General features: G+C 35.2%; 1 protein-coding gene across 6 annotated transcripts in view; it reads left to right on the forward strand.

Moving 5' to 3' along the window:
• The window catches only part of LOC149074194 (acylphosphatase-2-like), an 86697-nt gene extending 71781 nt beyond the window's left edge, over window positions 1-14916 (forward strand). For 2 of the 6 annotated variants that reach the window (XM_089246796.1, XM_089246800.1), the window contains one exon: window positions 14755-14916. Coding sequence is in view for 1 of the 6 variants with exons in the window: in XM_089246800.1 (XP_089102926.1) it covers window positions 14755-14818 (64 nt within the window). In the remaining 5 variants the exon portion in view is untranslated. The other 4 variants (XR_016194430.1, XM_089246797.1, XM_089246798.1 and 1 more) reach the window with 4 other exon arrangements.
• The last annotated feature ends 183 nt before the right edge of the window (window positions 14917-15099 follow it).

A 15099-nucleotide genomic window follows, 5' to 3' on the forward strand; every position in this document is an offset into this window, starting at 1 on the left:
CATAAAATGCATGAAGAACTGAAATAGCAGAAAGACATATACATAACTTCATATACGTATATATATAACTGCCACACGCGCGCCAAATCGTCTCGCTCTAAACGTATTTTGATGAGTAATGTAGGATTAGTTTAAATGGGAGATTATCTGGAGAGAACCTTAGCTAAGGAATTAGCCTCTGTCTTGTTTTGGTTGACCCACTTTGGGCTGGTTTATATTTATAAAAAAATGAATATATATGAAATAAAAACTACATGTAATTATTATGAAACCATTCATGTTCCCCCTTCTGCCTAGCACCCCCACTAGAAGAGCTGAATGGAGGACACTTGTGGTTATCACATTTACATCGTTGTACAGGAATGTCATAAAAATTCTTGTTTGGGTCCAGTTAGTACATATTATATCTTGTTCATGTAAATGGTAATGTGTTAGAGTAGTGGCAGTCACACATGTGGATATGATTTTTGTTGCTGTTTTTATCTTTCTATTTTTCTCCTTGTTTTTGCAAAACTTAAAAACATTATTTTATAAATCTGGTGGACAGATTTTTTGTCTTTCGTTAGCGTGTTATATATTCGACAAGGCTTGTAATGCTTGCTGCTGTGTTTTGATTATTTGAGTGAACCATTGTTTTCTGAATATTTGTGCATGCATAGATGCTTTGTAAATTTGCACTGTGTAGCATAGTGAACTGGAGTACCCAACATACTACAGGCACATTTGTCTTTTTGGCGGCCTTTCCACTCATATAGGTATTTGGGGAATGGGTCATTTCCTGTTATGAAAATAGTCACCTCCCCATTCCAGTTTAATGGACATTCTTAGCTGTTGTTCCTTGGTCCCGAATTTGCTGCCATATCTGGAGGGTTGCTTGTTCAAGTTGTCCCTTCAAGAGCGTTAGTGGGAAAGGGTTATCAAGTTTGTCACAGTTGATGGCAGCCTTGGCTAGAGAGTCGGCTCTCTCGTTTCCAAGGTTACCTACATAGGCCTTGGTCCAACCTAGGAAAATTTTTGGGTTACCTAATAAACGCCGCCTCGATACACATGCTATTGTGTTTCTATTTGTTGGATCTAGAAATGCTTGAAGGGAGGTGTGGCTATCACTTATTATTAAAACCCTTTCCCCTGTTCCCGTTGCATATTGTGTAGCTGTTACTATCGCTAACAATTCTGCTTGAAAGTTATTGTTTTTATCTAGCGCCACTTGCCGTATTTGCTTTTCTGTATTGTTTGTATATACACAATAAGCTGCTCCAATGCCTTCATCAGTTTTGGAGTATATGTGGGTGTTTGCTAGTTTTATATCATGGCCATCTATCAATACGATAGACTGGTGTAGCTGTCTCCAGTCTCTTTTTTACCTATTGAAGGGGCAATTCTATTTTGAATTTTTTCAAAGTCACTAGCTGACATCCTACAAAAATTTTGAAATTTGCCAAATGGTTCATCCTCAAGTCAAAGAAAATCACTGGCATTGTATCTGAAATACGTGAGTATATCGTCGTTATATACATTACTGCGTGCATACTTATTTTCATAAATTTCTGTTCTAATTACCACATTACTATAACAGTAATAGTATTGTTAAAATTAATAGTGTGTAAATAACTACAGTAGAACATTGAATATCCGAACATCAATTTTGCGAACAACTCGTCAACCAAACACCTTTTTAACCTAACTCATTTTCAATTTTCTATAGTCAATGATGCTCAACAGTTGGTATTTCCTTGGAACTTTAGAATCCTTATCTCCCAACTCCATAGCTTCATTCTATTGTACAATAATCCACTTCCAAACAATTGTACATACCGTACCTGAGAGCTATAGATGTAAACAATGGCGAATCCGGGTACAGTGTATGTAGTTATAAACGATTGACAAGCAAACAAACGCATGAATAGGAGCAGATTTATCACCTTTTTTTTCGTCTATGAATTCATCTTAATCCTGTGGGTGTGCCTTAATGAAAGGGAGGCAAGGGTCATCTTGACAACAAAACAGTTCTTATCATGTTTTTGTTGGGGGGGGGGGGTATCTTTTTTCTAGCTTGCTTAAAAAAACAGATATTTTTCAATCTTTCTTTAGCTTTAGTGGTGTCAACACTTTTTGTCTTTCTCAAGTGCAGAATGGCGACAAAACGAAAACGCATTGTTTTAAACATATAAAAAAAAGTAGAAATTGTGAAAAGATTAAAAGCGGGTGATGGTGTGAGGAAACTTGCAGGTGACTATGGACTAGGTGTGGCAACCATCAGTGATTTTAAAAAAATTGCGATAAAATAGAAAATTTTGCAGCAAGTTTTGGAAACAGAAGATGAACAGGGGATAGTTTGCTTGTGTTTGTCTCCAAACACAACTTTCCTTATTCAACCACTTGATCAGGTTGTACTAGAGAGCCTGAAACGCTGGTACAGAAAGCAGTTGCTAAAAAAATTGCTGGTTGAGGAAGAGAATTCCTCGCAGGATATCTTGTCTTTCACAAAAGCACTGAATGTGAAAGACTGCTGTTACATGGTAGCAGAAGTTTGGAATTCTCTTCCTCGGGTCACTATCTCACGAAGTTTTAGGAAGTTATGTCCATATTTTCATGGTTTGAACGTAACCACTGAAGATGATCAAAATCTTCCAGATGCGAAAGAGTGCTTAAATATACTTCAGGAACTCTTTGTATTCCAGTCCTGTGATGAAGAGGATGTGTCTCAGTGATTGAAAATTGATAGTAACAATCCAAAATATCATTTTTTGGATGACGGAGAAATAATTACGAAAGTGAACGATCAAGTTGATCAGGATGACTGTGAAAGTGATGATGTACCAACGGCAGCTGTAATAACGCACAGTGAGGCAGAACAGTGTTTCACAAAATGTCTCGCGTAGTTAGAATCGCTGCCTAAAGCTGACCCGCTTCAATTGTTAATGTTGAAACTATTATGGGATGAGGCTGCAAAATATCATACACTGGTGTAAGAAATTAAGAGAATTTGCAGACTTGGTCGATTATCTCTAGAACTACTGTACTGATTTTAATGAAATTTCATATGTACATACATTGATACAATACAAAACAAATAACCATTCAATAATTGTAATACACACGCATGATCGTGCGTAACACTCGTTGGAGTCGGAAGGTATGAAACAGCGGTTGCAGAATAAACAAAAAAATGGGTTAATAGGGGGTATGGTCCCCTCTTACAGATATACAGGTCTCGCAGCGTGATTTCATACTTGAAATAAAGCGGTTTATCATTTCCCGTGGCAATAGGTCCCATTCGTTCAGCAACACTGTTTTCATTCCCTGGATGGTTCCCGGAGGGGGGGTTGAGAGTTGCAATTGCCCTCCCCAGAGTGTCCCAGACATGCTACAGGGTTCCCAGCAAAATCGGCTCGATCATTTCCTTGACCAAAAGAGCATACACTGTCACGCACATGCAGCAGCGTAGCCAGAAATTTCATTCGGAGGGGGGGGGGGTACTAAAGTGACAGAACAATATATCACCCCACACACACAATACCAGTTTCCTTAAAAATCTCAGAGATAATTGAATTCAAATCATTGTTTCAACATTATAATATAGATGAAAGAACTTCAAGACTAACCAGTAACGAGACACATGGGGGAAAAAGAATTAAGATGTTAATAACAACCTGAAACAATCACATAAACAAAGGCAGTAGTAATAATAATGTGACAAAATTAAAATTTGATAAAATTTTCATTCAAACTACATTTATTGTTTACAAAAACTTCTTTCGCAAATCATTGATTCTGCCTCCAACTTAGCTTTTCTCTTGTCTCTTTTTTTCTTGTTCCTTTTTAATTTTATTTTTTTTCATCTTCGTGCTGCTGTAGCTTTTGCTCATCTTCCATGACTACCTCGAACATATGAGAGAAGTTTCTTGTTGATGTCAATGGCACGAATTCCACCTGCTTCTGAAATTGCATCATACACATGTCTTTGATTTATTAGAGTGCTTTCATGTAAATTTTCAGTCAACAAAGATTTGTTTATGGAAAAGCCACTTTCAACAGATGCATTGCCATGTGAGAAAATTAAACACATTTTGAAAACCTTCCACAATTCCACAAATTTCTTGTCACAAGCTAAAATATCCGAGAAGAATTTGTCTAAGCCAATTTCATCTGACCCTGCTTTGCAGAAATTTTCAAATTCATCTTTGAAACAAGAATTGGCAGCAGTTGTTAAATCAATGTATTGCGCTTGAGATTTCTCGGCAACATTATCACTTATCCGGTTTGAAAAATATAAACTTTGGAGCACCACTTCCATCCTTAGCATGTCAATTTTTGGACTGTGTTTTGATTATCCATGGATCTAATGCTGATAGACCCCGAACTATAGGATACTTAAGAGGACTCCTGTCCTTCAACTTTCCAACAATAGCGACTAACAGTTTTCTACACTGTAGGCAAAATTCACCTACATTTCTGTCATTAATTTTGGTTTGCGCAAGAAGCTTTCTTGCTGCAAAGCCTATATCAATATTTCTAATAGGTAGCAAATTTTCTACCAGATCCAGATCAATTTCGAGAAGTTGTTTTGCAGAAGCCGCAGCCTCCAACTTATCAGGCTTGATGAATCTTGCGCATGAGATCCTGAAGAGCTTCAAACAAAAAAGGAGCAAGAGGTTTGGAGCTCTGAAATCTTTTTAGAAATGACTCACATTCTGAGGCCACGGTCTTAAAAAAACTCATCTTGCACTTAATGAGGGGGATCTTTTACTGCAATGCCAACAGAGATAGCAGGCTTACCTGAGAGAGACCTGTTCTCTATAAACTTCTTCACATTGTCAAAAATATCTACAGCTCTTTCCAAGCATTGCACATTCTCAACCCACCTAGTACTACAAAATTTCAGAGGAAACAATTTACTGCCTGTAATATCAGTGAACTGTGCACGACGAGAAGGAGAATCTTTAAACAAAAAATACATATGCATTAACAAGTTGTTTAAATCCCATCCAGCAGCGTTCAAACCATGTTTGAAGGATCCGTGTACTACATGCAACCCACAGGTTCCAAGGTCGAGAAGTTTTCTCTCGTTTGAATTCAAGACATTTTCTTCAAATTCAGCTTTCAATTTCTTAAGAAAACAGTGGTTTACATTGGGGCCATCCATGGATACTTGAAGGAGACGTGAAAGAGGTAAGATAGATAACCCTTCCACAAATTTTGTTAATAAGTTTTGCGCAGTAGCTTGACCCAGAAACACGCTATGGGTTGACACTCGTTGCCGATTGATGTCCCAAAATCTAATCACCAAATCCATTTGACCCTTATGCATTATTTTGTTAAAGGCTTCATCAAAACAAATTACATAATCATCACATAACTTGATGCGATCCATTAGTATATTAATAAAATATGGTGCTAAACCATATGAAACTAAATAAGCTACTTTTGAGCTCCCAAGGCTAAACTGCTTGGCAATCTGGCTATCAGGAAACATGATGCTGAAAAGTTCACTAATGTTTGAGCATGAATTATAGCACATCCTCTTACTGACAACTTGCATTGCCCAAAGACATTCAGCTTTCAAAGCATTATCTTTTAAGAAATACGAATCCAAATTTGAAGTAGTTGCACTTGGAACTTTACAGTTGTTTTTTCCTTGAAAAATCTCTGCAGTTGGACTACATGGATTTTCCTTGCCAATAAAAATGCTAGAAACAGACATTTGCGGACATTTTGCATTGAGATTCTTCAAGTGGCCTGGTCTTTTACGATGTGATTCCAAAGCTCTTATTCCCATATTACTGAGTGAAAAAGTTTTACTGCAAACAGAACAGTAGCCTTCATGAATGTTGCCATGGACATCACTCAGCCAATTATTAAATTGTGGATACAGATCAGGATCCAGCCACTGCTTGTTAAATTTTGTCTTTGCCATTATACTGAAATGAAAAAAATAAGGATAAATATTAAAATGTGATTTAGAGATGAAAAATTGTATTTAATAATCTTTTAAAGAATGTTCTCCGGAAGGACTACCGTAATAACTTCACCTTAAATACAGTATTATACTTATGAATATCTAAAAAAACATTTATAAAATTCTAACTGTTTAGGAACAGGTTTAAAAACAGCAATTAATAGAATAAATTTATTACATAAATAAAAAAAGAGCTGGATTTTGATTTTTCTACGAGCGAAAGTATATAACTGTGCAAAAAATTTAAGCCACACCATCATTCTCAAAGGGCACATAACTGTTTTCAATGGGTATTCTGATTAAAACTTCACAATATTATGAATAATAAATTCTTGTTTTATAGATTAATATTAATGATGCTCGACTCATGAAAATATTCAACGTTCATGTAGCAACAGTGGGAAACGTCCCTTGGCGATGTAAATCTATGTGGCATATTGAAATTTACATAAATTTGATTCTGCGCCTATACTTTTGTGTGGGATGGGAAACAATTTTTTTATATCTTCCTTTAAAGTTGGGTTATTATTTCATTAACGGTTAGAAATGAAACAAAATAGAACCTCATCAAAATTAAATAACGTACATCAAATGCCTAAAAGAAATAAAATGTTATTCCAAAAGAGTTATAGATACACAGCCCCCCCCCCCAAAAAAAAATAATGAATCTATACCAGTTTCCCAAACTTTTTGCTCTATCAATCCCTTTTTCAGATAATTTCTTTCTCTCACTGCCCCCTACCAACTAAAGGTAACCCCTTTGATAATTTTGTCGAACCACTGTCATTTTCTGCACACGAGGGCTAATTAGACTGGGACATACATTTTATTGCAGATTCTGAACACAGCCTTTTTCATACTCATCAAGAGCTTGGTGTGCTAACCCCCCCCCCCCCCCGATGTGTTACTTCCTGCGGTAGCAATCTTTTTTCTGTGGTCACATCGCTGTTTCCAAGCAAACCCATAGGATCCTATGTTATACCCGTAGCTGCCAAGTCTCCAGAATTTTAGCTTCATCTCTAGAGAGACCTCCTGAAAAGTTCTTAAATCTCCTGAATTTTTACGAAAATCACAAAAAATCTCCAATTGTCCGTAAACATTTCTCACCTCATTCAAAAAGGATCCTCGCTTCTGAAAACAGTCCCTAAGGAATTTCTTGTGGGGCAAAAAGTCTTTTGCCTGTTTTTTCCCCTTTCCGAAATGACGTCACACGTCGTAAATGTGTGGAATAATGGGAAATTCTCCTTTTTTAAGGAAGTTTTACAAACCCTCTGATGGTAACAAGAAAAGTTGTTTGTCTTATAGTGCAGGGAAATCGCTTAGCAGCCGATAGTAATGGATAATAACTGAAGATTATGGTGACGTGCATGTGATCAAAACTTCCTCTTGGGGAGTAGGTTGGTGGGTCTCCTCGTAGTGCTCCCTGGATAACGTAAAATCCACCTTGTCTTTGTCCTAGTCTTATGCTAATAATAAATTAATTAGCATATGTCTTTGTCCTATTTTGTGAATTTATAAGTATTTATTGTAAATTGTTTAATATTAAATGTCAAATATACTAGGGATGGCCTTTTAGTTGCTTTATGCCTACTATAAACTAAAGATGAGGAAGAAAACTTCCTCTTTTGTTGAAGCTACATACCTCGTAACAAATACTGATAAGCAAAAAAATATTTAATCTATTTTAAAGATGTTTATTTCCTTTCTCCCCAATCACCATTGAAGCTTTGGCCTCCAATTTCACTTGTGTTTTTCGTAGGAATTTTATTCCCACCAAGGGTTTAACTTCTATGTGTGTAAAATCCCTATTTTATTTAACTTCATTTTCAAAAGTTGGCAGCCATGATTATACCCATAGCCTTCTATCGCCTCTCCTGGATCATTCCATTGTCATCCAGTGGGCGATATTGCCCACTTAGGGAAACATTGATCTATATCACACAATTAATCATACAAATAATAACATAAGATCCAATCACAATGTATCTATATTCTCAATAAACTCTAGTCTAGAATTCATATTACAACAATAGATCATAAAACAACCATTCCTGTAACTCAACTTAAAAATACATGTGTTTATATAATTGTACGAGAATTCTGTGTGTGCCAATATACTTCCTTCTCAGGGCCTCGAAAAGACAAGCTACAGTCCTGAATAAGATGAGGACAAACTGTGAAGAGAGCAACAGATGCATATAAAATGTCATAATGGGTTCTGTCGTGTGTCTTTTTGAGAAAATTTTTTGAAATTTTGGAAAAAAACTCAGTTTTTGTAAAATGTTAAATTTTTGGAACATTGACACTTGAGGAGGAGAGCTTCTTCAAAACATACAGATGTCAAAATCGTTATATTTGAAAGAGTAAGTAAACTTTGCATAATAATACTCAGAAAAATCACCAACCAAAAGGCAAATACACATACAAAACTTCTCACAAAACTAGAAGTTTTGTATTTTCCTTTTTCATTGGTGATTTTTCGGAGTGCTGTTATATTTGTCCTTGGTCGATTTATTTAGAAAAAAAAACATTGAATAAAACAGACCTCACACTAGTGAATAAGAATATATAATGGAGTATTTGAGCATTCAATTAGTAGATATAACCTGGTATAATTGTTAAAAAAAACGTTTTAAACTCAGTTTTAATTTCACTTCATAAACTCAATTTTAAAATTTGAAATAAAGAACAATTTTGCTTATTGATTTATAACAGAAAGCAATGATATAGAAACACACAAAAAATTATAAAAAAGAATGCAAAATCACATATTAAAGCTACATATCGAAAAATATATATTAAGGGAAGTATGATACTGCGTTTAAAGTAGAGATGTGAGGTTACCGAGAGGTTATCTGGATTTTTACATCTCCTGGATGTAAAAATTTGAGAATATAGAATATTCATTTTTCTATAATTATAAATTTTTTACTATTATGAAATATAATTCAGTTTTCATTGCCAGAAACATGAAACAAAACCATTTTTTGGAATATTCACCTTATAATGGAAACTTTTAGTTTGAGAATATAGAATATTCTCAGTCATAGTGAGAGGTTTCAAGTTTTTTTATTAAGATTTTGAGAACTTTTAAAGATTACAATATTTCTTTTTAAAATTAAATAAATTTTCATAAATAAGTTCAAAGCAAAAAATTAAACCAAAGTTGATTGACAAAGGAAGTCATTCTTATAATCCCCTTACTTAAATTCTTATAATCCTTAACACTTTCATTCTAAGAAGAGACAGAACAATCCTTAATACTTTCATTCTAAGAAGAGACAGAACAATCCTTAATACTTTCATTCTAAGAAGAGACAGAACAATCCTTAATACTTTCATTCTAAGAAGACACAGAACTGTTATTTTCATAAATGTTCATACACTTGAATTTTTTATCATTCATATTTCTTTGTTCAATTCAGCCATGCTGGTTTCATTTTCTTGCTTTTAAAGTTTAATACTCTGGGCTACAATTTAGAAGGACTGTTATTATAAACTACTGGAGTAAATTTTCATCACAAATAATAAGTATTACTCTCAAATTATTTATAATAGTAGTCCTTCCAGAGAATATTCTCCTAAATATTACAAGAATTTTACATCTCTACTTTGAAGCAAACACTCAATTAAAAAGAAAAAACAAAGCACAACTGAAGAATAAAATTGACTGACTTAAATAAATTGCAGATTGTTTAGCTACCAGCTTGAAGTCACTTCTATACCCATCAACTTAACTTTTTGAAAATCCAGGATACTTTTTGAATGAAAAAGGCATGTATACTCTGCAAGGTTCTCTACTCACAGGAAGGGAAAAAAAAGCAAGAGGATTAAATGCTTTTTCAGAACAGAGAGAAAAGAAGTTAGAGCTGGTATTGGCTTTGTTTTCAACAATGGAAAGGAGGGTTTCTCCTCTAGATCTCTTCATCTATTTACTTGGAGGGCAGATTCAGTGACCTTGGCCAATATTATTCTCCAGTACATAAAATCCCACCCTTCACTGATAAGACATCTCTCAGTAGGGGATCTGGAGGAGAATGCTGATAAGGAATTTTTTTTCTCCCCTAGGGTATCTGAAAAATAATTTTCTATGGAAAAAAAGTGAAGATAAACTACTTGAATGTAGATATATCCTCTTCGATTTTTTCCCCTTCAGATTTTCCCCAAAGCCGCTTGTAAGTTAAGCGTACCCACTCAATGTTAAAGAAAGGCCGCGGAATTGATGGCAGCGCCATCTGAAGTTTGATGGGTCAAACTTGCCGATTGATCACGTGGCTCCCACGCTTCTCTTCCCCCTTCCCTTGATCGCGTTATTCCGATTTCAACTTTGATTTAATTTTTCAGTCTATTGCTACGGAACTTAAAAATCTTAATTCCCACTAAAGCGGACATTTTTTACTTCTTTATAGGAGACGTACTTGTGCATAAAAATATAAATCACTCAGTAACAATAACATCGACACTTCAACAGCTAAATCTATACTTGTGAACACCCGTCTTCATGTTCATTTTACACCCATCAAATGCACGCGGACTTATTCAATAAATATAATTTTAGTTGGCCCTCAGAAGGCCCGTTTTTATAATTTTAAAGATGAACAATTTGCCAAAATAACCACGAGCAATAGCTAACCAACCTAACCGAGAGTCTTCACATGAGTAAGTAAACAAAATGGCGCCGTGATGGGGAAATGCATTATGGGAAATGACTTTCCTACCCGATGCTAGCAGCCAATCACAGGCCAGCAGGTACCCATCTAAACAGAGAGGGCGCTGATGCCGTTTGGCTACCAGTTTAACGATAGGACTGTTTACGCTTACTCTTAATGCAGCTTTGGATTTTCCCTGACTTTTGACAAATATTTAACATTTTCCCTGACTTTCCTGATTCCTGGAAACCCTGTCTATAGGGTTAAGGTCTGGAGATCTGGCTGGCCAATCCATCCGGCGAGTATCCTCACTCTCTAGAAAATCGTCGTCGAGCAGAAGAGCTCTATGTGGTCTCACGTTAACGTCCATTAAAATGAACTCAGGGCCAACTGCACCCCTGAAAAGGCAAACATAGGGCTCCACAACCTCATCCCTATACCTCACACCAGTCACAGTGCCTCTTTCAAAGACATGGAGAAGTGTGCGGCCATCCAACATGATGCCTGCCCAGACCATTAAACCTCCTCCGCCATAATGGTCGATTTCGCAGACATTGGTGGGTAGGTAGCGGGTCCCTAGTTCTCTCAATATGAACGTACGGCGAGAATCGTGCTTAGGCTGAACCGGGACTCAGCAGTGAAGAGAACGGTCGCCCATTGATCCATACTCCAATCTCTATGCTCTCTGCACCATGATATACGGATTCTCCTGTCCATAGAAGTGAGCAGGACGCAAACAGCAGGTCTTCTTGCAAACAACCCTCTCTCATGAAGTCTTTTGGAAACAGTCACCCTTGATACACGGGTTCCTGTGGCTGCATACAAGTCACAAGAGAGCTGAAAAGCTGTAGCACTCCTGTTACGCCTCGCTATAATCGACAAACGGCGATGTTCTCTGGCCGTCATGGCTCTTGGACGACCTTGCCCAGGCTTCCTCTCGATGGATCCGGTATCCTGGAACTGTTTCCATAAGTTACACACGACGCTGGGCCCACTAGCCTTTCTATTTGCCCCACCAGTGAAGCAAAAAAATTACCACTGGTGGGGCAAAGCTTTTTTTTTTTTGTTTTCCTGAGGCAGCTTCAACTTCAAACCCTATCAATATGAAGGGAGTCAAAGAAAAAAACTCACAAAAGATTTTGCCATTTGCGAAGCCAATTTTTTACTTTATCTTGATTACTTTAATCTCTCTTCAGTATTCTTATAATTATTTTACAAATGACAAAAAAAGAAAATTAAAAACAAATTTGTAAGATTCTGTGAACAATACTGTTTATATTTACAGATTGTTTTATTATATATACAGTAAAACCTCGTTAAGTCGTCACTCCGGATAAGTCGTTTTTCTTCAGGCCTGTCCGGCTTTCATAGTTATGTTTCAATGTTATTAAACCCTTGTTTACTCGTCACAATGAAAAAGTTTAAGTGAGAGGGAAATTGAACTCTCTACAAATCTGGACTTGAGATTGGCCTGTTTCTAGCCTCCCCATTCCATCATCTAAATGTTGGTGGTTACTCATTTTCACTGTTACAATTTGAAATTAACCGATCGCTGCAAAATAACACCAAGAAATTCGCCGAGGTGTGCTAGCGAACGAAATGCATCTTAACTTACGCGCGCTTATAAAGCCTGTTTCTCTACTGGCTCCGCCTACACATACGCTTACATATTTGACGTACAAGATTTGCATTTTTGTCTAGAAGCAGTGGTTTTACATTCAGTTCAGTTCTTTTCATGAAATTCGATAAAATATGTAAATTCTCTTAATTTATTTCACCAGTGTATAAGCAAGTTAAACAATTAAAGATAGATTCATTTTTTTTTATGGTTTGACAGTGTTATGTATTTATTTTACCATTTTATTTTTTCTTTTGTGATACACTAATTTTTTCATTTACTTTTCACAATAAAAAAAAAAGTTGATTAAATTTTATTATTTTAAGGCTTCGTTATTTTTATTATTTTAGCTTTGCATTATCGAATTAGTTTTGAAATCAATTTTCCGAACACCCTTCGGCCCCGATGTGTTCGGATAATCAATGTTGTACTGTAATTGCATTTCTCATGAAATTAATCTTAATTAATGATGTATTTTTCATTAAATTGTAATTGATTTTCTGGCAATGATTAAAGCATTCAACCAATAAAATACAATTTGCTGAGATGATTTCACTCAGTCATTTCTTTGTTAAATTACAGTTGTTATAAACTTACTTTAAATTAAATTCTTTAAATAAAAAGTGGTGTATAATTTTGAATTTTAATTACGTGTTGCAGCTCTTACTGACTGACGTCATCCACCATCACCTTTTGCGCTGCACTTTTCTGCTTCGCCACATACTAGGGCAACAGCGCAAACGAGCAGTCTTCCTTCTCTATCCATTTTGAAATGTCTGAACGTTCCCTGTTGGCAACCATTCCGTGGTCTTTGTATTAAAAGCTATAAATATTGCTGCCCCGAGGCGACCTCTGATCCTGACAAACTTTTATCATCTTTTACTTTAATTATCTTACCCTGCTTCGCAAACGAAGTAATCGTGGGATCCTGGCTTTTCCTTGACGAAACATTAGTGTATCCTTTAACAGAACGGAAAAGTTAGTGGAAGAACATATCTCACTGGAAAAACAGCAATGAAGAATCCATCTTCACCTTCAGGAGTTCAGACACAAAAGCCGTCGGTAAATTCAGGGTGTCTAGGATCATGTAAAAGTGACAAAGGTCACGAAATAAGTGAAAAATAGGGAGTGAAAACAGATGTACTCGAATCAAATTTTTGTGAAAACAGAATCATTCTATTAAATTTCTAATAATTTAATCATTATTTTCTTTAGCTTTTATTTCTATAGTTTAAGTTAAAAATAATCTAAGTCTAGTTTTTAATCATTATTAAATTTCTAATAAATATTCTAAGAATGACCCAGCAACATAAGTTATCTTAATGTTGAATCAAACTGAGATAATGATCAAGAGCGAACTCAAAAAGAAATACTCATCATTTTAAATATGAAATGGGTAAATTCTGGTAAAAGCACAATGAAATTTTCAAAGATGCTTGAAACTGAAGAGTACAAAAGCACAACTTAAACTTGCATCAGCGGCAAAAACAAGAAAAATGATTACCTTTCTAGTGAATGTTTCAAGTCTCTCCTGTAGTGATTTTTTTTTAATTAGTGATTACCAAGTGTACAAGCTAAATCTAAAAACACTCATTTTCAAATTAGTTTTGAAATCAGAAATACCATATGTTAAAATGTGTTTGTTAAAAGCCTCTCATTTGTTGATATTGTAGAGAATGTAAAAATATAAAGAAATATCTGTATTTCGTGCCTTGTGGGGCACCCCCTTTCTTCTGAGCTAACACTTTTTTAAAGTAAAAAATAATCCTGCGTACGGTACTACATATATGTATATAAAAACTGTATTTTATTTAGTGCCAAAATTTTAAAGTGCTACAAAACTGATAAAAGCTGCTACAAAAATCAAATTTTTCGTTTTCCACCCCTATGTTAAAATTCTGGCGCCCAGTAGTACATAAAAACAGCATACTAAAACTGTTTTCTGCCAGAAATACTTGAATGTTGGTTTCAATTTTTTGGCCCATTATTTTTTCTAGCAAAATTTAACATTTATTATAAATTTTTATATTTCCTCCCAAAATAAAAAAATTTTTTTTGATTCTGTAAACAAAAAAAAATATGCAGCTATAAAAAGGCAAAAAGTACAGATTTTTACTGCCATGTATTCATAGATTCTTATCTTTTTAAGTTAGATGGTAGTTTTACTGAGTGGGTTGAAGGAACAAATCTATTCATGCATTGTTACTAATTTTCAAAAACTTTAATCTTTTTTCCCCCTCGACAAAAGCACAATGGGAAAAAAACTATTTTCACAAATAAAACAGGTGAACAGAGGGTGATTAAACTGAATAAGCTTAGTCTCCATTCTCCGACATCCATTGGCCACATGGCAAGTAATGACGTTAATTTTCACCTTCAGGAATTGATAGGTTAACACTTTTCAGTAAACACTATTTTAGTTGAGGTAGTTTTCTGTATTTTTCATAATTTCACCTAGAAATTTTTTGACTTTTGCACTGTGAAAGCAGGCATTTGTCTAAATGGCATACATATTTCATTACTTTCAGGTTTTTAGTACCATGTGTGTCAAAAGGCAAAAAGTGCATGTTGTTATGTGTAAATGACATCTGAAAGAGTATTTCATCCTGGACTGTTCAACAATATCTGTGATAAACCATATTTTGTAAAGTGTGAATAGTTGAAATAAACGTTTCTTTATTCAAGAAAAATTATTTTTTCTTTGTGAGTTTTTAGATTAAAAAACCTTAAATAGTTATAAGGAAAACTCATTTTCCATCTTTATTTTAACAAACTGGAATTTAAATGATCTTTCCATTTTATGTATTTTCCCTCTTACATGGAGTGGGGGTGACGTAGAGAAAACAGGTTTATAGATATACGTCGCACTCCCC

The sequence above is a fragment of the Pholcus phalangioides genome, unplaced genomic scaffold (assembly GCF_987345545.1).
Source record: "Pholcus phalangioides strain wild (caught in Gottingen) unplaced genomic scaffold, Ppha-v1.0 ptg000017l_1, whole genome shotgun sequence".
In the NCBI taxonomy this organism is placed as follows: domain Eukaryota; kingdom Metazoa; phylum Arthropoda; class Arachnida; order Araneae; family Pholcidae; genus Pholcus; species Pholcus phalangioides.